The sequence below is a fragment of the Lynx canadensis genome, chromosome C1 (genome assembly GCF_007474595.2).
Source record: "Lynx canadensis isolate LIC74 chromosome C1, mLynCan4.pri.v2, whole genome shotgun sequence".
NCBI classification, from domain to species: Eukaryota; Metazoa; Chordata; class Mammalia; order Carnivora; family Felidae; genus Lynx; species Lynx canadensis.
In genome coordinates, this window is record NC_044310.1 from 48564451 (window position 1) to 48591539 (window position 27089).

Below are 27089 nucleotides of genomic sequence, written 5' to 3' on the forward strand. Positions count from 1 at the left end.
CTTGTGTTCAACTCATCTATTGAGTTTTTAAAATTTAGTTTTTATATTTTTTACTTCTAGATATTCCATATGATTCCTTTTATAGATTTATTTGCTAAAATTCTCCATCTTATCCATTTTTATATATATTAATTACAGTTTTTTAAAAAATCCATTTCCTCTTTTGTATCATTCCTGATTATTTATAATTAAATCTGGACATTTTGTATGAATAATTCTAAAGATTTTATATGATTTTAACTTCTTCCAAGGTTTTATTTCTCCTTTCTATACGATATTCAATTTGAATTCCAAATAATAGCTTTCAGAGAAATACTGTTCTGTGTTTTATCTAGTCTTCGGGTTGATCTTGCCAACAGGTTTGGTCTGCTGTAAACTAGTCCATTCTATACCTTAGCATAAGTCACAGATATTAAGTATTTATGTGATAATCATGTGTACATTAAAAAACAAGTTCATAGGATTCTTGTGGGTCCAAATGAGATAAAGTTTGTGATATAAGACATATATATATACATGGATCATTTTAATAGGTTATTATAGAATCTTTGAATGAAAACAGGCCCCAGGAATGAGAAAATTCACAATTCTTCACACTCAAAATGAGTAGCTGCCTTTAGTTTCTTAAAAGGTACCTTCTTTCCTTTCATAACACTCACCTGTGGAACTAGAAAAATGGGAGATAAAATGCACCCCCCCCCCCACTGAGGGCCTAAGAGCACTTATCAGCATAGCTCTAGCAATACAGAATGGGAAGAGATCAAGGCATTAACTTTCTCAGTAAGCAACAGGCCATCACAACAACAATGCCACAATAGCATTGCCAAAGTCCTGTCATTCTGCAGAATGCAACATTGCCTAAAAACTTTTGTCAGACTCACACTTAGCCCTGTCAGAGCAGTAGGGCAGGTTTTTATTTCTTTCACATTTTCTGTTCTTTTTACAGATGAGAAAAATGGGTCCAAGATACGTAAAATAAGTTCCAATATAAGGTGGTTATTTAGTTGTAAAAGTGTGACTGCAACCCTTATTTTTATACGGTTTTCTATGCCATATGTTATGGGTTAAATTCTGTCCCCCCAAATTCTTATGTTGAAGTCCTAAACCCTTGTTCCTCAGAATGTGACTGTATTTGGAGACAGGCCATTTAAAGAGGTGATTTAGTTCAATTGCAGGCCATTACAATGAGGATACCAATCTAACTGGTGTTCTTATAAGAACAAAAATTTGGGCACATACAGAGACACCAGGGATGTGCACGCACAGAGAAAAGACCATGTGAGGATAGAGTGAGAAAGAGGCCATCTGCAAGCCAAAGAGAGAGGCCTCAAAGCAACCAAGCTTGCTGACACTGACTTTGAACTTTTAGTCTCCAGAACTGTGAGAAAATAAATGTCTATTGTTTAAGCTACTGTAGCAAACTGATGCATCAAATGACCCGGCTTATATTAGAGAAAGAGAGAGTGTTCGGTTTAAATATTTGTTGTTGAGGGGCGACTAGGTGGCTCAGTCAGTTAAGTGTCCTACTTTGGCTCAGGTCATGATCTCACGGTTCAGTTCGTGAGTTCAAGCCCTACATCGGGCTCTGTGCTGACAGCTCAGAGTCTGGAGCCTGCTTCAGATTATGTGTGTCTCTCTCTGTCCTTCCTTACTCGTACTCTGTCTGCCTCTCTGTCAAAAATAAACAAACATTAAAAAATGTAAATATTATCTTTTTAAAAAATTTTTTTAACGTTTATTTATTTTTGAGACAGAGAGAGACAGAGCATAAACGGGGGGGGGGGGGAATCAGAGAGGGAGACACAGAATCTGAAACAGGCTCCAGGCTCTGTGCTGTCAGCACAGAGCCCGACGCAGGCTCGAACTCACAGACCGCAAGATCATGACCTGAGCCGAAGTCGGCCACTCAACCGACTGAGCCACCCAGGCGCCCCAATATTTGTTATCTTTTGATGTACTTGTTTTGTCTTTTCAACAAAAGTGAATTATCTGAGGTTATAGACTTCACCATGAAAAATGAACCCTGACCTGAGATCACTCTGTTGTCTTCTAGCATATTCCTTTTGTCTCTTTTCTATAATGGTGGGCTGGGGATCTACAACTACATTTCCCAGATTCCCTGGCCCACTGGCTTTAGGCTGAATTCCAGCAATGGTAGACGTGTGGAGGGAGATTGGAATGTGAGAGGAGTAGAAGTACTAACTTCCTGTTTTTGGAGTCAGTATCAGTTTTTGCAGTCCAGCATCAGGGGAGAGCTATTGCTATCATGCTTTTCACCAATCTCAGCACTAATCATCTATGGAAACTCAAAATTCAGATTAACAGCTACAGCACATCCCATTCAGTGGGCCCAGTATTGACCACATGGTGCTCTGTCAGAAATCCAAGCACCAGCCTCATTTGTGAAGGACTGAGATTCAAACTATGTGGCGTTCCAAGAACGAGCTGTGTGGCACCTCCTTCAGAGTTCTTTCTCTAGCTGCTTGGCATATTCTCGGAGATCCTAGAATCAGCTAGGTAGGAATACTAGCCAAGATCCTGCTATTACTACCCTTTGTCTGTGTTCCTTTAGCCCTAAGGATGATAGCTGCTTCCTACAGCTACTAATACCTGGGTTACTTCCACTGTCATGTTTTGAATTGTGTCTCCTAACACAGCTACCACTGGTGCCCATTAATGTTGTCTTATTTGGAAACGAAGTCTTTTTTATGTAATCAAGTTCAGATGATGTTGTTCTGGATTAGGGAGAGCCCTAAATCCAACTAACAGTGATGTCTTTATATGAAACAGGAGATGGGGATACAGATACAGAGACGTGAAAGAGACGGAGAGGGAAGAAGGCCAGGTGAAGACAGAGGCAGAGAGTGGAATTAAGCAACCATAAACCGAGGAATACCTGGAGCTACCAGAAGCAGGAAGAGGTAAGGAAGGACTCTTTTCTAGAGCTTTTAGCATGGCCCTACTTGGTTTCAGACTTTTGGTCTTCAGAACTGTGAGAGAATAGATTTCCGTTATTGTAAGCAACCCAGTTTACAGCACCGTGTTGCGGAAATAACTACACACACCATTTTCTTTTTGCTCTTTGAATCTCCTAATGCTTGTGCAGCCAATCCCCCAATCCCTTCAAGCTTTTGGTACCTTGTATTTTGATCCAAAAGGTAATTAGTAAATGGTTGATGGATGTAGTAAATAGAGAAATCGCAACAGCAGATTAATATCAATGCATATTTTTTCACCTGTCATATTTAAAACTCGCTAATTGCTAAATATTTTGCCCAAATTCATCTTTATAATTTCACTTAATAATATGTCTTGGAAATCTTCCTGTATTTAGGCCAGCCATGTTATTTTACAGCTGTGTAGTTTTATCAATTGCATCGACTGTAATTTAATTAAATTGTCCCTGAAAGGATTTTTCATTGTTTTCCATTCTTATTTTTTATTAAAAAAATGTTTTTTTGTGTTCCCATTTTTAGAAGCATTTACCAAAAAATATTGCAATAGGCTTTATTTTATTTTATTTTATTTATTTTTTTGTGAGATGCAGGTAGGGTAAGTACCTAGCTGAAGGATTCCTAGACCTAAGGGATTGTGCCCTTAGGAATTCTAATAAATAATGTCAACTTGTATAAGTGTGCCTTATCCATCTTAAAGGGCTATCACTAGAGAATGTTTCGTGATATAACAAAACCTGAAGGACTACGCCTTTTATGACCCAACTGGCCTTCAAGAATAGCCACTGAGGCAATTCTGACTCTTGCCTTTTCTTCACTGGTGAGCCATTTACTTTCCTGGGAGCAGTGAGACGAAAGCCAACAAGCAAACCACCGCAGCAAAGCTGGAGAGTCAAGAGTAGCTCTGGGAAATGAGGGGGGGGGGGGCGGGTGTCTCTCAAGGAACAAAGTAACCCAACTCACCTGTAGGCAAATCATGTGGCAAATTGGAGGAAGCTTTACTCAACAGTTCAACAAAATTCTGCCATCTGTGCAGGAAAAAAAAAGCACATAGTATTGGTGGTCAATGCAGAAGCTCTGGAAGAAATGTGCAATAAATGTCAAAGTTTATGTTGATAGTGATATTGAGGGAGCCTTTTGATACCTGTATCATTCATGGTGTAATTCAGGACACAGAAACGACTTCAGGTGTCTCTACTAGAAAGGGCTTTCATATGGGAAAATGGGTGCTTACAAAATTATCGCAGGCTCAGTAGAATGGAGGTTGACATCTACTGGTCTGCTCAGGATCAGGCTTTAGCAGATTTAGTCCTGAGGAAATTCTGACTGATGTCTCAGTTGCCCGTGACTGTAAGGTTGGTGACTAGGCAGTACAAGGTCCATTTTGGCTGCTGGAAAAACTGATGCCTGCCAGGGTCTGGCATGGCTACTACTGCAGGAAAATAAATATTTAAAATGTCCCTCCCTGCCCCTTCTGCCTTTCAAATCTCATGCGGTTGCATCTCACAGATGGAACTTAAATCAATTCCAGAAGGTTGGTGTCAAATATTCTTTTGTAGCCTTCCCAGGAGTGGGAAGTATTGCAATACAGGAAAAAAAAAAAAAAAAAACAACATAGGAGGGGTTAGAAGTGGGTGCTGAGTGCAAATAGACAACATTTAGTGAAATCCCCAAGCAGAAACTGCATTAAGCAATATATGTGCATGTGACAGAGAGTCATTTAAGGCTGGTAAGTACTTTGGAACACGTTGGTAGTGAAAGTCACGTGTATTTGCTTGCCTAACACCCACCCTCCATTTGTATACAAATATATTCTTCTCTGGGGTGAGGGACTATAATCAATGTCCCATACCCTACCCTAGCCAATGTTGTGACTCACCTTGTCTAATTAATCTCTATTTATTTATCACTTTCTCCATTCATCCCTCCCTACCTTCCTCCCTCTCTCCCATTCTCTCTCTGTATCTCTCATTAATTTTTCGTTCTGGGCGCGTCGGGGTGGCTCAGTTGGTTAAGTGTCTGACTCTTGATTTTGGCTTGGGTCATGATCTCATGGTTGTGAGATCAAGCCCCACATCGTGCTTTGTGCTGGGCATGGAGCCTGCTTAAGATTTTCTCTCTTCTTTTCCCTTTGCTCCTGCTCATTTTCTCTCTCCTTCCCTCCCTCTCTCTCTCAAAAAAATTGGGATTCTGGTTTTTTTCGAAACTTTTATTTTCCCCCAGATTTTGCATAACACCATATCCTTTCAAAATATTTCTTTTTGCTTATGTTAGCAAAAGGCAGTTTCTGTTGCTAGCAACCAAACTGTACCTGGTAAGAATTTTTATCTCCTCCTTGTCCATCAGAAGTCAAGCAAATATAAAGAGTAAGTTGTGAGATACAGAAGCCCTGGATTTTCTAGAAGTGGTCTAATGTCATGTGACAATAAGATAAAAAAATGATTCATTAGACATGCAACTGGTCTGTTTTGCTTATACCTCATAAAACTTTCCCTATACACGACATCGCAGATCAGAAAAGGTCTATGGTTGGTATAGAAAGTAAAGCTTCTAGACCTTCCTGTCACTTTGGGCACAAGAATAGATAAGGCATAGGTATGCAGCACCACAAACCAGATAAGCTGATGACTTTATCAACTGCTGAGGCGCTCTGCAGGGAAAAGACAGCTGGAGAAGCAGCACTCTCGAGAAATATCTATAATCATGCAAAGATCTGATGTTAGCACAGATCTGAAGGTGAACTACAATAAAAGAAACTCCTGTCTTCTATGCCTGTTGCAATTCTCTCCTCTTAAGAGAGCCGGGCTTCTGCCTACTGTATCTTCTGACCCTTTGAAAAACAGCCACAACAGTACAACAACAGAATCCTAGTTCCGTTGATGTTTCCTCATTGTACATTTCTTCTTCAGAGCTGTTAGAAGCTACCAAATATGAGATAAGGCATTTGGATCAAATGGCACCAGAAACTCTCCTGCTCCTTCTTGAATGGTGCTGAGAGGAAGAGGAGGAGACTGTGAGAAAATTTTGTCAGCATTGAAACTGGACACTGCCTGATTTAAGTGGTGTATAGGATTTATGTGACCAATGAAAACCTTAAGTTCCTTCTAATAAAATATTTTCTTTCTTCCATAGTCTTTACATTACCCTGGAACCTTCAAAGAGCCATTGACAATTTGAATGTGAGAATGGGTTCCAGTTACCATTGTAGGTACTATAATTCTGATCACAGAGGCAAGTGCCAAACTCCCAACGCAGAGTCAGAGAGGTCAGGACTGGACAACAAGGTGTGTGAGCCCATTTCTAGATTCAGGCAGATCTGAGTTCAACTTCTAACTTCCACTGCAGTTACTAAGTCCAAATGGCTTTTAGTAAGCATTCTGAGTAATTTGTGTGCATTTTCGCCTTTAATTTAGACAACTGTCCTATGAAACGTGTAAGTGAAATGCCCAAGGACATACTGATCAGTGAGATAGCTAGAATTTATTTTTATTTATTTATTTATTTATTTATTTAAAAAATTTTTAATGTTTATTTATATTTGAGACAGAGCATTTATATTTGAGACAGAGAGAGACAGAGCATGAATGGGGGAGGGTCAGAAAGAGAGAGGGAGACTCAGAATCGGAAGCAGGCTCCAGGCTGTCAGCACAGAGCCCGACGCAGGGCTCGAACTCACGGACCGTGGGATCATGACCTGAGCTGAAGTCAGATGCTTAACCAACTGAGCCACCCAGGCGCCCTGAGGTAGCTAGAATTTAAACTCAGGCTCTTTGACTCCAAATCCTGCACCCTTAACCATTGTACTATATGGCCTCACATGTGAATGTAATACAATTTGGTTTCAGTTATGTTTTTTTTTTCTCCTTTGGAATCCCATGAACACGGCTTCAGTGTCTTCTGATATTTATTATTGCCGAAGTTTGAGGTCAGTCTGATTTGGGTTCATTTAAAATTAATTTTTTTCCTTTATTTGCTTTGGTTTAGTTTTATTTTGTTTCTGGCCTGCATCCTTAAATAATATTCTTTGTCTCTGGAAACACAAAACTTTTGTCAGGATAGACATGGATACATTTTTTCCCCCTTAATTTAGCTTAGTCATACTGAATCCTTTCAATCTGTATACAGAGCGTTTTTTTCTTTTTTCCCCATCTCTGTAAAGTTTCTTCAGCTGTGGCTTTTGTTGTTAGTTCTTGTTCAGTTTTTCTAGTTTCTTCTTCAACGATGCCAAGTCCTCTTAGGTTCAATTTCTATTCTTACTCGTCTATGTCTGCTCTCCTCCCTCATTTTCTTCTGTTTTTCTTTTCTAGATTTTGTGAAAACCTCTCAAGTTTGACATTATGTATTAGATTTTCTCTGCTGTTAATTTTCCTTTTTATTGATTCTTTTTTTTTATATAAATAATATTTTATTGGAACACAGCCATTTGTCATGTGTTGTTTGTGGCTGCCTTCAGGCTATAGTGACATAGCAGAGTAGCAGAAATAGACTGTAGACCCACAAAGCCTAAATCATTTGCTACCTGGCCCTTTATAGAGAAAGTTTGCTGTCTTAAAAATATAATACAAATATCCTAATATCATCAAATATCCAACAATATTCAGATTTCCTTGATTATCTCCTATTTTTTATTGAGATATAATTGATATGTAACGTTATATTCGTTTCAGGTGTATAACATAATGATTCAATATATGTATATAGAGAGAAATGATCACAATTAATCTAGTTAATGTATATCAACACACCTAGTTACAATCTTGATTACTTCTTTTTTTAATATTTGTTTATTTTTGAGAGAGAGCGAGAGACAGAGACAGAGTGCAAGCAAGGGAGGGGCAGAGAGAGAGAGGGTAGAAACAGAATCCAAAATAGCTCCAGGCTCTGAGCGGTCACAACAGAGCCTGAAATGGGGCTCAAACTCACAGAATGTGAGATCATGACCTGAGCTGAAGTCAGACGCTCAACCTACTGAGCCACCCAGGCGCTCCAATCCTGATTACCTCTTAATACGGCTGTCGAAGCTTCAGTTTCCTTGAAACTATACATATTTTACCAAGTTCTTTCTAATTTCTTCTGTTCACTTTAGAGCTTTTCTAAATTTTGTTTTAATAGCCTTTTAATCTCATTATGCTTATTACTTTCCAATTGGTTTCATCAGAGGACATGACTCCATACAGCCTACAGAGAACACCAAAGGTTCTCTAAATGTTTTCTGGTTTTTAGAGTAAGTCACTTCCAAAGTTTGCTGCTATTTGGAGCTGACCAGATTGCCATGACCTACCTGTCCATGGTCTGCAGGATTTTTAAAAATTAGGCCTGATAGTGGGCTTTTCTCTTTATTCACTGTCAAGTGAGGAGCTGTTCACATTCTGCACAACCCAGCAGATGAACTGAATAGTTTTCCCTTGGCCCTATTCACTGCTCATTTGGCCCTGCAGTCAAGGAGTGAGTGACAACCCTCACCGATGCCTGGTAGCCCTCGGTTGGGACCCAGGGCATGTATGTCATAATTGATACACTCAGCATATACAACTACCACGGATCCCTCTCTCTGCTCCAACCCACATGACTTTAATGTCAGGAATGATGCCTCACCAAATGCAGACATCACAGCCATGTTTACCCCTGCCCTCCTTCCTCACCCCAACTTTCTGCTCTGTCATTCCTGGGAGTTGTGCCTTCTGCATAGGTACAGGAAAGCAGTCTGTGAGGAAGTGTGCATGTGTGTATCCTTGGGTGGGGGAAAAAGGGCAGTAGTACTCTAGCAGCTACAGAAAGCAGTGCCTGTGTCATTTTGTAGTTGGTGAAGACTTGGGGCCTCCAAATCAAGGGGAAGTCTGGTGAAGGGACAAGGGATCTTCTGTCTGTTGTACTTCTCACAAGTAGACAAGGCAAAGCATGGGCGCCAACTCGCTGATTTTCCCAGATTCCATTTACTTATAGTTGGTGAGATTACTTCTAGATTTTGACACTAGAGTGCTTATTAGTGTGTGTGTGTGTGTGTGTGTGTGTGTGTGTGTGTGTGTGTTTGGCTCTTTTTTTTATTCAGTTGGAATTTTAATCATGGATTGTTAAGTGGATGACATTTTATATAATAAGTATTATATATCAAAAAAATGTAAACAAAATCCTAAACACACCAAACATGCAAAATGTGGGCTATTTCATAGGAATACCCTTGTAATCTTCATGAACTTAACTACAGGTGACATGTTTCTTTGTGAGCTCCATACAGGCTTAAACCAAAAGTGTGCTGGTGCTGACTGCCCAAACCCATTAACTTTCTCCACCTTGCGAAGTGTATGCTCCAGCCAAAAACCGAGTTCTCCAGACTTGCTATGCTTTTGCTTGCTTCGTTGTCTTGGCACGTTCTGCTTTTCCCTCTGAGACACTCCCCTCCTTCTTTTTTCTTGTTAGTGACTACACGTCCCCCACCAGGCTCAGCTGAGATGTAGTATAGAATAGTGCTGAAAGGCCAGCTCTGCTCAGACTGCTAGAATCACAGGTTAAGTCCCATGATCTGAAGCATTTGATCATTAGAGCCATGCCCTGAGGGATCCTGTACTCTTCTCCTCCAGCTGAAAGGGTACAATATATGCTAGAAGGGGGAGGTAGGTAGGCTGTCATAACAAAATACTGTAGACTAGGGAAATTAAGCCACAGAAATTTATTTTCTACAGTTTGGGAGGCAAGACGTCCAAGATCAAGGTGTCAGCAGGTTTGACTTCTGCTGAGATTCCTGTCATTAGCTTGGAGGTGGCTGCTTTCTCTCTGTGTCCTCACATGGTCTTTTCTCTGTGTTAGCCCATCCTCGGTGTCTCTGTTTCCAAATTTCCTCTTCTTGTAAGGATACCAGTCAGATCGGATTAGGGCCCACCCTAATGGCCTCATTTTATTTAACACAATTGCCTCTTTCCTCTTTAAAGGCTTTGTCTCCAAACACAGCCATAGTATAAGGTACTGGAGGTTAGGACTTCAACATATGAATTTGGGGAGATGCAATTCAGCCTATAATAGAAACAAAGATTGAAAGAAGCCCAACTTTTGGGACAATTTACTTACGGTCTCTGAATCTCAGTTTACCCATCTGTGAAGTGCATATAAAAACATAACTCACGGGGCTTTTGGGAGTATGAAATGAGATAAGCCATGTAAAGCATCTGGCCCAAAGCTTGTGTCACATGAAGTGCCACATGCATCGATCCCTTACACTCTCAAGTCAGGAGGTTATTTTGGTTATGTTATTTAACCCAGTGACCGGGATGCTCATTCTACTCCCACCATCTTCCTTTGTTGTCACCTTTTTTTTTTTTCTTTTTTTTTTTTTTTTTCACGTTTATTTATTTTTGGGACAGAGAGAGACAGAGCATGAACGGGGGAGGGGCAGAGAGAGAGGGAGACACAGAATCGGAAACAGGCTCCAGGCTCTGAGCCATCAGCCCAGAGCCTGACGCGGGGCTCGAACTCACAGACCGCGAGATCGTGACCTGGCTGAAGTCGGACGCTTAACCGACTGCGCCACCCAGGCGCCCCTGTTGTCACCTTCTTGATGATAGAAGCTATGTTGTATTCTTCTTGCCTTCCAGTTAACTGTGAGAAGCACAGCCCTTCTCTGATCCATAGGCAATAAATTCTTGAATCCATACAAAAGGATTCTTTTTACATTTGACAGATGAGGAAATTAAGGTGAAGAGAAATTAGTGATTTGCCCAAGTGCATTTCCGAGCAAGAATTTCTATCTAGGCAGTCCATGTGATTCCAGAGCTCATGCTGCCTTTCCCCAAGGGCAGGGACTGAGAGGTAGAGGAGGTGCCACACCAGGGAGGAGAAGTTACCTCCAAGCCCTGGGCTCTTTTGGATCATGCCTTCCTCTGGAACTTAAGAGCTTTTGAATCTGTATCTCACACCTCTCCTGGGTCTTAGGAGGGAGGACAGGACGGAGCTCCTCAAATCCAGTCTATGCTCAGCACCAAGCCCAAGGGTGGACCTAGCCATGGAACTCAACCGGTTTTTGTAAATCCCCTGTGCTTTGCCACTATCCTATAAGCTTCTGAGTTTCCTAGACCTGTCAGCATAGTGTATTAAGAATGAAGGCTCTGAAGCTAGAGAGCCTACTTTTGACTCAGCCTCAGTGATGAATGCATTTACCAGTAACCTGTTGGTTTTAGCCTCTCTTTACCTTAGTTTCTTCTTTTGAAAAATAATAGTACCTACCTCATGGAGCATTCACAAGGATGAAAAGAGTTAATATTTGTAAAGCACTTAGAACATTGCCTGGAATATAGTAAGCTGTATATAAATGTTGGCTCTTAATAATAATAATAATAGGAAATATATTATTGAAAGTAATAATATAATTATTAATATAATTAATAATAATAATAATAATTATTATTATTATTTTCACCCCATATGGATACGGACTTCTGCAAGAGAAGACTGGAATTAATGAACTCTTAAAAGACAGGTCTGGTTTCCAAGACCCAGCCAATGGGCAGACCCATAAAATGTCTCTAATTGCTCACTGTCTACCAATTTTTCGATTCCCATTTACAAGTAATTGCTGAATCAAACACCTCATGTTTGCTTTATCTCCTAAAATCCTCTGGTCATCCCTGGGATTATCAAACCGGTCCTTTTCAACCTAATTGCACTCTTCATAATGGGCCAGATGTGGACGAGAAGTCCTACTCGTGGCTGTGTCAATTGCGGCTTCCAGAGCAGCTACATTATTTATCCCCTCCCCCAAGACAATTTGGCTTGTGTGCCTGTGTTTTAAACTGGGTTTGAAGCATTTAATTTTGCCAATACAATTTTAGGGTATTAGTTTGCCTCCTGTTCTCTCTCTGCCCTCCTTAATTACCATTTATTGCAAAGTCACACAGAAACATTAAATGCTAATTCTGACTTACGTGTTCCTGGCCAAGAACAAGGATAATAATTTCCATCCAACACAACCTGAACTCATTTTATATAAGGGTGATTCAGAGTAGAGATTTGAAATCGTAATCAAGTCTTTCTCAAAATCGCCTTACCCTAGCAGACATTCACTAATGTCTCTGCTAATTGGTAGGCAAATGGCAAAAAACAAAATCTCACTGTTAAAAAAAAAAAATGCAAAAAACAACAACTTTGTAACATCGTTGGTGAAATTGCTCCTCTCATCAGCTCTTGCAACGTGACAGTTTAAGAAGGGAACACAACTCATTTTATTTGGTTAGATGGGGCTAATCCCACATCACCATAATCCCTCCTGATGTTTTATTGATTCTAAAGGACATTTAATCAGGAAGCAGCTCAGCACTAGAATCCCGCTAATTAGCAAGCAGCCACATTCCAAATGGGTTCCCAATTGAACAGCAGATTAATGGACAATATGTACTAAAATAATGATTCGTGCATTCAGCTCTTAAAATGTGTGTCTAAATTGCATCTTTAATCTCTTAAGGATATAGGTTTGCATACAAAGCCCTTAACGGAATGGATTTAATTCAACAGAAGAAGCTTTAGCCAATGACTGTTTAAGGATGAAACAGGTTTATCACTTATAAATGCAATTCTTCACTGGTTCTCATGGTTTGATGTCCTTGAACATTCAAAGGTCAAAGGTGAATAAAGAAACTGGTGCGCTTCTCTGATATGCATATAAGCGTGGGAAATTGAGAATATTGATATATATAGCCTAACCTCATTTGCTTCCCATTCACTCTTACTCTCATATCTCTGTTTCCTGTAATCTTTGTTCTGGACCTCATGTTTTAATCAGGTACACTATGTACCAGGTATAATGTGAGCTCTGATACTTGCATTTTCTCCATTTATACTGATGCCTTTTTAGGACTCCCAATTTTAGCTTGTTGGTTTTCTATTCGGCTCTTAGCCCACTTTAATGCTTTGGTGCTTAACTGCCTCCTCCCCCCACCCCTCCCCCCCGGCCCCTTACTCAACTACCCCCAAGATTTTATAGAAGGGAAACTCCCATGTTCAAAGATGGTCTAGTGGAAATTCATTGGCTAGGCTCAACCTCCTCCCATCGTTTATTTATCAATTGATGTTCCCATTAACCTTTACACTTCTTTGTTTCTCTGTATTGCTCTTATCATCATGTGATGTATCACACATTCCAGCTTACTTATTGTTTCTCTTCCCCGTTAGAATATAAGCTTCAGGGCACCTGGGTGGCTCAGTCAGTTAAGCATCTGACTCTTGATCTTGGCTCAGGTCATGATCTCATGTTTGTGAGTTTGAACCCAGTGTGGGGCTCTGTGCTGGCAGGGTGGAGTCTGCTTGGGATTCTCTCTCTCCCTCCCTCTTTCTCTGTCCCTCCCCACTCACATCCTCCCCACCACCCGACTCTCTCTCAATAAAAAAAAAGAATATAAGCTTCAAGAGTGGGGAGACTGTTTAATTCATGTCTATATTCCCAATGATTAGAGTAGTGCTTGGTAAACAGTAGGAACTCTATAAATGTTTGTTAAATAAATGAATAAATAAAGTAATAAAATATTTACTGCGTGCTTTCCATGTGCCAAGTACTGGCCTAGAAGATGTTGGGAATATAATGTGAGGGAAACAGTCCTGTTTCTTGCCAGCATGGAGATTACGACCTAGACACTGAAGTAACAAATCATATAAATAAATACATAATTATAAATAATGATAAGTTTTAGGAAAAATAATAGCTGAGTGCTAAGAGAAAGTATAGAACAAGGAACCTGGTTTTGATGGGGTCGTTAGGAATGGCCTTCTTCAGTTTGACCATGAGAGGGACTTGGTCACAATTTGTGTATCTGCATGCATTCCTGAGACTATTTTGAGATTCCATCCCTTCCTTAATTCAGTTCAATTTCATAATGCTTCTTGAATTCTAATATATGCCAGGCAGTGCTCTAAACACTTAGCATACATCAATGGGTAAAACCAAAGATTCTGCCTGCCCCCTAGAACTAGAGCTTATAGTCTATCAGAGATCAACTGGTAACAACAATAAACATCATACATCAGCAAATCACCGAATACATTAGAAGTTGATAAGTGTGGAGAAGAAAGCAGAAGGAAAGCAGGAAGAGGAGTGAAAGACCACAACTTTAACGAGGGTGGTTAGTGTAGGCCTCACAGACAAGGTGACATCTGAGCAAAAAAATAAAGGTGAAAGGGTTAGCATGGAGATATCTGAGAAAGAACATTTTAAGTAGAGGATACAGTCAGAGGATAGTTGCTGAGGTGGATGGGTGCATGGTGTGTGTGAGAAAAAGAGCACAGTGTAACTGGAACAGAATGAGCAAAGGAAGTTGTAGATGGAATCAGAGAAGCAATGGGGGAGCAGATCATGTATAACCCTTTATAAGGACTTTGATGTTTTTTTCTTTTTCTTTCCTCTGAGTGAAATAAGATTCTCTTGCAGTTTCATGAGCAGAGCAATGATATAAATTATGTTAGGTTTTAATAGATCACTGTAGCTGTTGTACTGAGGATAAACTAGGGAGAAGGGAGACGCCTCGTTCAGTTAGGAGGCTATTATAGTAATCCAGGAGAAAGATAATAGTAACTTGAACGAGGTGTAGTTAAGTAACAATAGAGGTGGTGAGAAGTAACCAGATTCTGGGCATATTCTGAACATAGAGTTGATTTACTAGTTAATTTTTGATGTATTCAACATAAAATGTGAGAAAAAGAGAACACTTAAAAGTTACAGGTATGTCGGCTTCATTTTAATTCAGTTCAAAATATGTTTTAATTTCCCTTTTCCCTCTTACCATAGGTTTTTTAGAAGTGTGTTGTTAGTTTCATAATGTTTGGAGATTTCCAGGATTTTTGTGTGTTTGCTTTTAATTTCCAATTTAATTCTATTATGGTCAGAGAACATATTTTATATGATTTCATCATTTTAAACTTACTGACATTTGTTTTGTGGCTCAGAATATGGTTTGTTTTTTAAATATTTCATGTATGCTTAAAAAGAATCTGTTTTCTTCTGTTGGTGTTATGTAACTGCTACGTATATCAAGTTATTTGATAATTTAGTCCAAATTTTTAATATTGTTACTGATTTTCTATCTGCTTGTTCTGTCAATTACTGACAGAGAGGTGTTATATTCTCCAATGGTAGTTGTGAATTTGTTTATTTCTCCTTTAGTTTTATTTTTTTGTTTCATGTAACTTAAAACTATATTATTAAGGACATGAACATTTAGGTTCATTATGTCCTCTTAATGAATTGACTTTTGGGCATCCCTTGCTTTGGAATGCACCTTGTCTTACATTAATATAACTGATCCAGCTTTCATTTCATTAGAATTAGCATGGTATATCATTTCCATCCTTTTACTTTTGGTATGTCTTATATGTTTATATTTTAAATGGGCTCCTTGTAGACATCATTTAGTTGAGTCTTGCTTTTTTAATGGAGTCTGAAAATCACCTTTTAATTGGTGTGTTTCGATTATTAACACTTAACGTAATTATTAATATGGTTGGGTTTAAATCTAACATCTCAATATTTATTTTCCATTTATATTATTTGTTTCTTGTTTCCCTTTCATCTTTTTTGTCTTTTTTATTATTTAAATGTTCTTATGTTTCATTTTATTTTTTTAATTAGCATTTTAACTCATTACATTCTTCTTTCAAACAAAATTATACTACTTAGTTTGTAGTATAAGAACCTTATCAAGAACATTTTCATTTCCTCCTCCCAGATTTGTATGCTATTGTCAAATGTTGCACTTATATTATGAATCCCATGCTGCAGTGTTCTTATTTTGCTTTAAACAACAAATTATCTTTTAAAGAGTTTTTTAATAAAAAATGTATTTTTTTCATACACACATTTACTATTTCCAGTGCTTTTAATATTTTTGTGTAGATCCAAAATGATAATTTTCCTTCTGCCTGAGGACTTCTTTTAATATTTGTACTACTGATCTGATGGTTATGAATCCTGGCATCTCCATCTTATCTTTGTTTTAAAGTCTATTTTGTCTGATGTGATTACAGTGACCCCAGCTTTCTTTGGTTCCCATTTGCATGGAATGTCTTTTCCATCGCTTTGCTTTCAGTCTGTATATTGTCTTTATATCTGAATTGAGTCTCTTACAGGCAATATATAGATATGTCTTGTTTCTTTTTTATCTATTCAATTACTCTGTATCTTTTGATTCAAGAATTTATTCCATTTACTTTTAAAGTAATTATGGATAGGTATGTACTTATTGACATTTTGTTCATTGCCTTATGGTTATTTTGTAGTTCCTCTGTTCCTTTCTTTTTCTCTTGTTCTTTTCATTTGTGGTTTAATGACTTTCTTAATGATATACTTAGATTCTTTTCTCATCGTCTTTTGTGTATCTACTATAGGTTTTGCTTTGTGGCTACCATGAAGTTTACATATAACAACTTATATTGATAACAGTTTATTTTAAACTGACTGGTGGAAATACAAACTATTTCCAACCTTTGTGCAAGATCTAAAAATTTTTGTGTCTTTCTTTTGCCCCCCCCCCCTCCACCCACTTGGCTTTGGGTAGTTTCCTCAAATGGATATATTAGCCAGTACTCACATGAAGACTCAAGAGCAACTCTTTAGAAAGAGAAATGTTCAGATCTCTCTTCTCCACTACTCTGTACTGTGCTTTCTAACCTTCTTGGCCTTCTTGAACTCCAAACTCCATCTCTTTAACTAAAGAAGAATCTGGGCTCTGGATTTCCTCTTCTTGTTCAGTAAGTTTAGTTTACCTTATTTATTTTCCTTTCTTCAGGAATTGCTGTTCTGTTCTGGCTGGTGTCAAATGTCTGAAAACTATTGTTTCATAGATTTTGTCCTGTTTTTAGTTGTTTAAGGTGGAATGGTAAATCTTTTCTTGATGGTCTATGATGGTTGGAACTTGAAGTTTCCTGCTTTGTCTCTCTATGACAAAGAAGACTCTGTCCTTAATATAAGTAAACATTCCTTAACTATCTATAAGTGATGAAATTGATAGCTTCACACAAAAAACTTCTAAAGATAGATTTCAGTATTTAGTATCCTAATAAAGGACTACGTGAATAAAAAATCAACTTACTTTATTTCACCATGATAACCCAAATCCTGGTGGCTTAGCAATGTTTCCAGAAAACTCGAAGTCAGATATAATCCATGTTTTCCGCATATAGCCCTGACCTGCAGAATAAGAAAGAATTTGGAGTTTTGTTATAATGAAATTAAGATTTGAATTTCCTTCCCATAATTAGAACCCATATGATTTTGACAAAGAACTAGTACCCAGGAGTGAATTATCTCATCAGGATATCACTCACGACAATAACATCCCACTGAATGAGCACTGGGTGATATTTGGAATTGTTCAATCACTGTATTGTTCACCTGGGACTAATAGAACACTCTATGTTAAATATACTGGACTAAATTTTTAAAAATTAAAATAAAAAAAATAGCAAATTTGTATTTGGTTGGTGCCGAGGTATTGCTCATTATTCAGAAGCCATTGGACTTTGAAATGTTGGTCTTAAATTTTTGTCAGCAATGGAATTGGTGGTTAAGGCCTAGAACTTATATACAATTATTATATAGGTAAATTGCAAAAAAAAAAATTGTGTATCTCCTTTGATTTATAAAACAAGCTTGAGGTATTAGCATGGTCAATATTGCTATCTGCATTTAATATATGACAAAACCAAGACTTAGACTAAGTCACTTCCTTGATGTTACACAGTTAATAAATGATGGAACTTAATCTAGAAACCAGATGCCAAATACATTCCTGTTGGATGATTGAATAAGGTGTCAGTGCTGTTTCCCAAGTACTTAATATTTTCTTAATTTAGCTGACAAATCAGTTCAGTTCTCAGGTTGGTGGGTGGATGGCACTGAAATTCAAACATGTCAGACTTTTAGGGGTATGATAACATGTGTTGTGTGTTTATCTTGCTGTTTAAACATGGACTTTGGAATGAAACAGGACTCATTTTGGACACCAACTCTGCTTTCTGTGATCTGTGTGACCTTTCTGTGCCCAATGTTTCATCTACTAAGTAAGACTAGTATTTTCTACTTCCTAGACTTCTGTGAGGTTTACATGAGAAAATAAGCAATTAGAATAGTGTCTGGCTTCAAGTTAGGCATTTGATTAATATTTATTTAAATGAAGAGAAGGAGGAAGGGAGGAGAGAGAATGAGGAGAAGGAAGGGAGGGGAGAGAGAGAAAGGAGAGGACAGAGGATAGAGGGATTAGAGGAGAGGAGAGAAGGGAGAGAGAGAACAAGGAGAAAGAGGGGAAGGAGGGAAAGAAGGAAGGAAGGGAGGAAGGAAAGGACAAAGAAAAAAGATGTCTAATTTAGTGTTTGGATTAAATAGTAGCTACTATTACTACTTTGAGAAGAAGTTCAGTATAGTGACTGTATTAAGCATGTTTTTTATCTTGAGTGATTGTGCACCCCCCCCCCCCCCAATTCCTAGATTTAGTAAAGGACTGGCTTGAAAGTATGCTTTTCTTTCAAATGCAAACCAACCTCTTTCCTGGGGCTCTCACTCGGGCTGCTATGCCCTTATCACCCCCAGGGCCAAGTACTAGGTGACAGCCCCTGAGTCCCTGAGCTCACTGAAATGAATCCAACTAGCTAATCCTAAACCTGCTTACCCTGCCTTGCCCCTTCCACAATGAGGGCTCTTGACCACATTTTCCTCTTATCCCCTCTGCTTCCTGACCAACCCTGCTGCTTCTGGTGTGGCCTGTGGGAATGTGCCATGCTCCCTCCCCTTGGAAACTTCGAGTAACAAACTATCTCTTCATTGGCAGTCATCTCCTGATCTGTTGGTCAGACCATAGCTGAATAATACTAAAACTAGATTTTAAAATAGTGACAAAAAAACTAATCTTGGTTTGTCTTTATGGAAGGAAATAGCAACAAATCTAAGTTTAAAACTTGTACATGTTACTTACTAGGTATAGAGGAGTAATGTCAGGGATGTTTCAAGGAGGGAAAAAAGATCAATTTGAAACATAGAAACAACTTAGTAAGAGTTTATAAGAAGAATAAGGGTCAGGAAAAATTCCAGGCAGAAGAAAAACATGTGTAATTAATGGATGAGAAAGAGTATGGTGCTTTTTAGAAACGGCATGTATTTTGACATTACCCACCTACTATAGTTTTATACCCTTTTCCAGACTGGGCAGTAATTATTTGTTCACTAGAACTTTATTACAAAACCTTGGCTTACTGAGGGCTGTGGTTGTGTTTCATTCATATTTCGGTCACCATTGTCTAGCACCATATTGAAAAATAAAGTATTAATAATTTTGAACAGATGAATACATAGACGAACAAGGAAGCGAATGAATGAGATGAAGACAGAAAAAAGTAGAGTGTGTATGGGCAGAGATTGGCAAAAGTAACTTTAGAGAGGTAGAAATTAGTGACATTATGCCATTTTAATCCGTAAATAAGAATGGAATTATCCTCATGATTACAGCATATTGATGTATTTTTAAACATCAGAGGTTATTCTAAAAACAGTTGATTTACTTCTGGCAACACTGAGTTTTGCTCTAGGCTAAAATGAACAGCAGATTAGAAATAGTACATCAGGGTTCCTAGAAGCAGATTGATTGATAGCTGCTAAGAACTGACAGTTATAAAGGAGCAAATAAATAGATAACAACAACAAAAAAAACCAACATCTAGCAGAAAATCCTGCCAACCTAGTGTTACTCAGGATTATTACTAAAATTCTTTAAAGCATGAATATATATAATGATGACCCTTATTCAATAAGAAAGGATTTCATTATGTGTAGTTTCTTCTGTTTAGTAAGGAAATGTTTTTTAATCAAATGTAAATAAAATGTCTACATTATTTAGAAAATTCCATGTGAAATAAATATTTATTTCCCCAAAATGCTCCTTGAAAGAGTGGCACACAGATGCTCTCTCAACTTCCTCTCTTCCCACTTATGGCTCCATTTGCATTTTACCCCATCACTGTACTTAAACTGTATTTGCTAAGTCACTGGTAGTTTCCATGGTTTGAAATTGTGTGAGTACTTTTCAGTCCTAATTATAGATGGTATCTTCATAGCATGAAACATGGCTGATCATGCCATTCTTCTATAAATCTCTTTTTTGGTTTTCCTGACCATTCCCATGTCTTGTTTGATTGTTTTTAGTCTCCTTTGCTGGCTTGTCTTCTAACTACTCCTTAACAATGAAAGTCCTCCTCAACCTTCCTTCTCACTTTCTATATGTCCTTGGGTAACGCTAACTATTCCCATGGCTTCAACTCCATATTGAAGACCCTTAAATCATTATTTAATTTCTCAACCCAGATCAATGTGTTTAAAACTGAACTCCCCATCCTGTCCTCCATTCCTCCAAAGCTACTCCTTTTCTGTTTTCTATCACGGTGAAAGGTACCACCACTCACCAAGTTGTGAAAGCCAAAATGTTGGGAGTAATTTTTGATTCTTCCTAATTCAGGGCCCATACCCAGTTAGTCACCAAGACCTACTTTACTAGCTCTATCTCTCCTGTTCTGCCTTGGTTTAAAACCTCATAATTTCTTGCTTGAATTGTTGGAACAGCCTTCTAAAGGGCTCTCTTTGCCTTTAATTCTTCATATTCCATTAAGGTGCTTTTGGTCAAATTTCAAATTTGATCGTATCATTCATTCACTGTTTAATATCTTTTCATGATCCTTTTTGGCCTTCAGGATAAGGTTAAGCCTCCTAGAAAGACCCTTCATAAACTGGCTCCCACTTTCTCTTCTAACATCGCCTTGAGCAGCATCTCCCACCAATCCCAGCCACCGCATCCCTGCTGTGTCCTGTCCATTTGAATGACTTACAGTTCCCTGAATTAGCCACGCTGTCTCCCCTTTCAGTTCCATTTCACATTATTCTTTTACACAGAATGCCTTTCCCATCCCTTAGTTTGCTCCTCCTCCTGATTCTTTGTCAAATTCACTTGTCCTCTAAGATTTAGTTTTTGTACCATCTCTTCTGGAGGGTTTTTGAGGCAGGCTAGTTTGGTGTTCCTTCTCTGTGTTTCAAGTTACTGCCATCACTCTATTTGTCATACAGAGTTGTGACATAGTTAAAATGTCACCTTTCTCCTGGGTTCCTGGAGAACTGAGGAACTGAAATCATAATAGTCTCCTCTCCTTAGTGCCTTCGCATACTGCTCAGAACCCAGCATGTGGACCTACATTGCTTCAGCAATCCTGCCAGAAGCCATCATTGCATCAAGACGTGCTAGAGGAACAGGATAAGGGAGTCCACAGAACGAGGATGGTAGATGTTTGACATGTTTTTAGACTGTTCTATGCGAAGGGCAAAATTTCATTCAAGTGGCAAGACCCATAGATTATCCTTCAAGAATACATTTATTTGAGAGGCTACAGATGATCTGTGAACCCTCTGAAATGTTGGCTGTGAGGATGGCAACCGCCACCCCCCTCAACACAGGGGCACAGAGTACATTGATTTCATGAGAAATTTAAGGAAGCCTGTGATTCTTTCCCCTACGCTCCAAGGAGATTAAGAATTACTGGTCCAAAAAGAAAAGCCCTTCCAACTCATATCCTTTCCTGGTCTACTCTGAAGTCTTGTGTCTAAAAGCATGAATGTTGGGGCACAGCTGCTGCTGTTTTTTTGTATCCAATGTCCCTTGGGCCTCAATTTGTCTCACGTTCTGGGGAAACAGAATTCTATTTTATATGCCTCCCAGACTGTAATATACTTTGAGTGAGTTCCAGATGTCTTAAGAGATGCCAGATGGCTGAAGAGAGGCAGACCAGCTTCAAGGAAAATGTGCCCCATTTCCTTGGATATGAACCACAAATTTAAGCTTTCAGGACCAGCTCTAAGAGCCAGTACTCAATGTGGCCATCACTTGACCCCGGGAAAGATTCCCCTTCCTTGGGCTGTTTTGAGTAATAATTTAACCAAACACTGAATTTTTTTGTTTAATTAGAAGAAAAGGAAACTAGTATTTACTGAGTGCCTCATGTATTAGCGTGCTAAGTACTTTCACATACTTATCTTGCTGAATCCTCCCAATAGATGCAGGAGATAGATATTTCAAACCCAGTTTTTCCAGTGGAAAAATCTAAAGACTCAAAGAGTTTAAGAAAACTTATTTTGATTCCCAAATTATTTATGTTTTATTCTCCAAGTATTATCCAAGAACCTTCAAGCTTCATTGATGGTGTTATGTAATTTCCAATCTGACAGAGAATTGCTGCTTCTTACTGATCTTATGAACCTAGTGAAAGCTATTTATGTTGTGTGGAATCTCTGGTAGTGTTCTCTCTCTCTCTCTCTCTCTCTCTCTCTCTCTCTCTCTCTCTTCCTAGTGACACATGCTTGCATGTGTCATATTCACATATGTACACACACATTTACACCCTACCATGACCTTTGCCTTTGCATGCTTAGTTGACTGTATAAATGAAAGCATAGAGAAAGCTGCTTCTGTCCTGGGATAAGTGTCCACTGTCATTATATTGTGTCTTTGCTTCCTTAGTAAACATCACACGTTCTTTTGAATTCTTTCTCATTTCTAACCTGTTTGCCTAGATGAAAAGCATTTTCCAATCTTTTCTATAGCATTTTCTTTTTCCTTCCCACCCCCCCCCCCCCCCGCCCCTGGCTAATTTCCAATCCCTTTATTCCCCTGGAACTCTAAGTCTTGTATCACAGACTTAATGGACGCTTCCAGATATCTTCTGCCTAATAGAGTTCCGATTTTGGCCCTCAATATCCCTCTACTCTTCTGTACTTTGAACCCTGGCTCTACAGCTTGCTAGTTGTAGTCCTTGGATGATTCAGTTGGCCTCTCTGAGACTCAGTATTTTTCATTAAATGGGTATTATAACATCTATCTGGATTTTGTAGTCATCTGTAAATGTTAAATTAAAATGGTGTAACTAAAGCATTTAGTGCAGTTGTTGGCACTTAGTAAGAACTCAGTAAAGCTTGGTGGTGACAAGTTGTTGTTAATGGAATTGTAGTAATACTCATAATTATTATTTGCCCTGTATCTGAGGTAGCCTCATGCCTAGGGTTTGTTTGGCTGAAGACAATACTTGAGTTAATATGGTTCTGGATCTTCTTCCATAAGACACATCTGTACTGTTAATTAATGTTCCCAAACAGCAGACTAGTCTCTATCAGCAATAAATCACACTAGTTCCTAAACTTTGGTGTTCCTAAAGCAAGAGATACCACATGCTGATGTCACTGGAAACTGGTACAGGGTGTGAGAAGTGAACATTTGGCCTTGGAAAAATATTTATTTTCCATCGTGAAATGTTACTTGGGTGTTGTCATATTTTCTATTATTTTTAAAAAAAAATTTTTTTAACGTTTACTTATTTTTGAGAGAGAGAGAGAGACAGAGCACGAGTGGGGAACAGACAGAGAGAGAGAGAGACACAGAATCCTAAGCAGGCTCCAGGTTCTGAGCTGTCAGCACAGAGCCTGACACGGGGCTCGAACTCACGAACTGTGAGATCATGACCTGAGCTAAAGTCAGACACTTAACTGACTGAGCCACCCAGGCTGCCCTCATATTTTCTATTATCATAAAACGTATCCCAGTGTAAGTAATTCCTGGACCGATTCTGCACATTCCATAATTCCTTTTCGTCATCGTCGTCTTCTTTTTTTTCCTCCTCTCAGGCACAGAAAACAAGTGTATAATGTGATCCACAGGCAGAACACAGATCATAACTGTGCTTTCTTATAGACCCAATGCCCTGAGGTAGCCTTTGGAGATCAACACATCTGAACTCTAGTTTTGGTTACCTTGGGTAGGGGCAGGGAGCCAGAAAATGAGTGATCTTCTTTTTGAAAATTCCGACTGAGGTTCTCTATGTTGAGTTTCCCATTAGTTGTCCTTAGTGCCATCAAGATCTCCGACAGGCTCTTGCTCACTTCTGACTGTGGGCTGGCATCTTGACGAGCAGTACTGTTTGGAGGGGCAGGGGAAATGCTATGAAAAGATGATCCACCCAAAGCCGTTCTATGTTTTCATACTGGATCTCTCACCCCTGACATACACTGTGGAACCAGAGAACCCACCCAGGAAGGTCTTCTAAATCTCAGTAACCTGGTCATGGCATCTGAGCATGAAGATTTGCTACATTCATTCCAATCGATTCCATTCTCCTGACCACTAGAGTCTCTTCTCCATGAGGCACCAACCAATTCAACTAGAACATAAACCAAACTTTGTAACCTAATCTCTAACTCTTTTTTCCAGGTTGAGAGGAAAAAATTGGAAGTGACCACAGTAGTTTACTTTAGCTGCCTGATCTTACTTCTCTTAGGCCCAGATAATTATTGATGGGAAATCAAATTTCCAAACCGCTCATTGCCACAAGCAAAGCAAATCAGATCCTGCCAGATCCCTGTAACCAGGGAACCTATTTAGAAGGAAATCTTGAATCGAGTGAACTTCCTCTGTTATCCTTGACTTTGCAATTTGTATCTGGAAAACCCAGAAAAGTTTTGGTAATAATGATTTTGCAAATGTTTATAATTATTAAGATGGTTTATCTCACTGACTATTGTTACTTTAAATAATAGGTGAAAAAACCACAGGATGATAAAAATGTTACAGTCATTTACTTATTTGATTTAACTAGTGAGATTTTTACTCATTTAGCATTCACATGATATTCCTTCCGGATCCGTCTGAACTGTCTTCTCGGCAGTGGAGCTTTTCCTAATTTCCACCGTCTCAACGTCAAGTGCCACTTCCCTACAGGGACATTCTGTGACATCCCTCAATCTCCACTCCTGTAAATCAGCCTTCTTTCAGTGGTATGCCAGTAAAGTTTAACAACCCGCTCTCCAAGATAAGGCCCTAATTTTTACGGTGCAAGTGCTCCCACCATGGCTGACTTCAAGCTACCAACCCGACGTCACTGAATGAGTATCTGGGAAGTGGTGCTCCCAATTGTCTCTCAGTGGCGCTCCAGCACCCTGTGCTTGATCAGCTCTTTTATAATTCCTTGTTCTTTTCCTTAATAAATCTCCCTCGTGTTGCATTCACATCTTTATTTCTTTGGTCATTGCCTCATGTCTGACTTCCCTATTAGACTGCTCCATCAGGTGTGGATCAACTCTGTTTTGTTTCTTACTATTTCCTGGGGATCTTGTGCAGCACTTGGAATCGATTCTTTTTATATGCATGTATTTAACTTTTACTAAAGGTCATATTGCACCTTCTTTTGCTCTGTGACTCTTACTTGGGCTTTGGCCTAATAGCTTAGTGCAGGAAGGGGTGGCTGTTTGTCTTTGTTTTGGTCACATAGTTTCTTCACCCTCCTTCCTTTGTTCAGAGAGTTCTCTAGCTCAGGAGTCTGCCTCTCACTCCAGCTAAGGAAAATGCTAGCTATTTGGTTTACTAGTCTCTCTTTGCTGATAGAGCACATGACCCAGGCCTTGCCAATCAGATGTATCTGTCCCAGATTTGAATCACAAATTTTCCTTCCTCGTTCCTTTTCTTGCAATGCCATTTCCTGGGGGTAGGAATTCATGAGGCTTTGGCCCCTGACTCCGAACACCAATTGCTAAATGGGCAGGAGTTGTATGGAACCCATTTGTTTCAGCTGGTGGGGTTTCTTAGGAAACCTGCTGCAAGAGTGTGTTTCATCTGGTCCAACTTAGGTAAGGAGAGCCATTGCCACTCTTGTTGCCACAGGTGATGCTGGAGGCTTTTTAAACATCACAGAGCTACCCCATTAAAGGCTCTCCCTGACAGAACGCACGGGAGAGCCTTTTCCTGAGCAGCACATTGATTAACAAAGAGTCTGGATTCATTACGGGCCATCAGTTCTGCACTTCCACAAACATGCTGTCTGGTTTGTGTAAAGCAGCACCTTCTCTGATGAGTTCAAAATGATCTCTCTGTGCACCTCTTTTACAGAGTAGATATCCAGATGTCCCTGCAAGTGGATAATTAGGGTGCCAATTACATTAAAAAAATTACTCGTTGAGCATCTCCCACGTGCCAGGAACTACGCTCGACACCGAGTTGGCTAGGGCACACGCTATTATCACTAACCTCAAATGTCAAGTACATAGTTACAAGTACCACGGCTGTTAGGCAAGGAAAGGACTGTGGGGCCATACCACAAAGAGATACAACCTGGTCCAGGGCTCAGGAAAGCCTTCCTGTCCAGGACCCATAGTACCCATACCTGCCAATGGGTAACCATGTGTTTTAGTGCATAGCCCACCACCTCTCTGGGCCCAAATCTCATGGTCTGTATTTTATGAAGTGTGGTTGCTGATTATTAAAAATTTCTGTGGCTACAGGCGCCTGCGTGGCTCAGTGGGTTAAGTGTCTGACTCTTGATTTCTGCTCAGGTTATGATCTCACGGTTTGTGAATTAGAGCCCTGCATTGGGCTCTTCACTGACAGTGCAGAGTCTGCTTGGGACTCTCTCTCTTTCTCTCTCTCTCATTCTCTCTCTCCCCTTCTCCCACTCTCTCTCTCTCTCTCACAAAAATAAACCTACTTAAAAAAAATTCTGGGGACTTTATGGCCCTCCATAGCACAGTTGCTCCCAGATATTTGACTCATAGACCCACATGGCAGTGTCACTTTCTTTGCAACTTGAGCCCTTGAGGGAAAGAATGGGCCTTGCCAACCTCTGAATTCACTGTGCACAGCAAGGTGTGCCTGGCAAGCATCTGGTATTCAACGAATGCCAAAAGGGCATGAAAATGGCGCACTGTAGAATCAAGTCTAACATTTGGCCCAGGGACATTTTTACAGGAAACTCTAGTTCCCTAGAGTGAAGTGATAAATTCTAATATCATGGCTCTTAATCACTGTGTCTCATTATTTGTAATGGAAAGAGTATCTTCTGGTAGGATAGTTTAAAAAAAAGTAAAAACACTCTTCTATAGCATTTACTATGTATCGGATACTGTTTTTGAGAACTTTGCCTTGATTGATTGACTTACCCTTATAAATCTATGAAGTGAAGGGAAATCTCTTATGGTTCCTATTTCACACTTGGAGAATGGAAGCACAGAGAGGGTAGCTGACTGTCCTCAGGTTACATAGCCATTAAATGGCAGAAACAGGAATTGAGCCCAGGCTTTAGGTAATGGAGGCTATGTTC

The 27089-nt window shown here is 39.3% G+C and overlaps 1 protein-coding gene across 1 annotated transcript in view; it reads right to left on the bottom strand.

The window, feature by feature from the left end:
* CC1H1orf87 (chromosome C1 C1orf87 homolog) overlaps positions 1-27089 on the bottom strand; it is a 78796-nt gene that overhangs the window by 16558 nt on the left and 35149 nt on the right. The window contains exons 6-8 of the mRNA XM_032594137.1: positions 23755-23917; positions 17015-17112; positions 3918-3982 (exon numbers count right to left, since the gene is read on the bottom strand). Of these exons, the coding sequence (XP_032450028.1) occupies positions 3918-3982; positions 17015-17112; positions 23755-23917 (326 nt within the window). The remainder of the gene's footprint in view (positions 1-3917; positions 3983-17014; positions 17113-23754; positions 23918-27089) is intronic.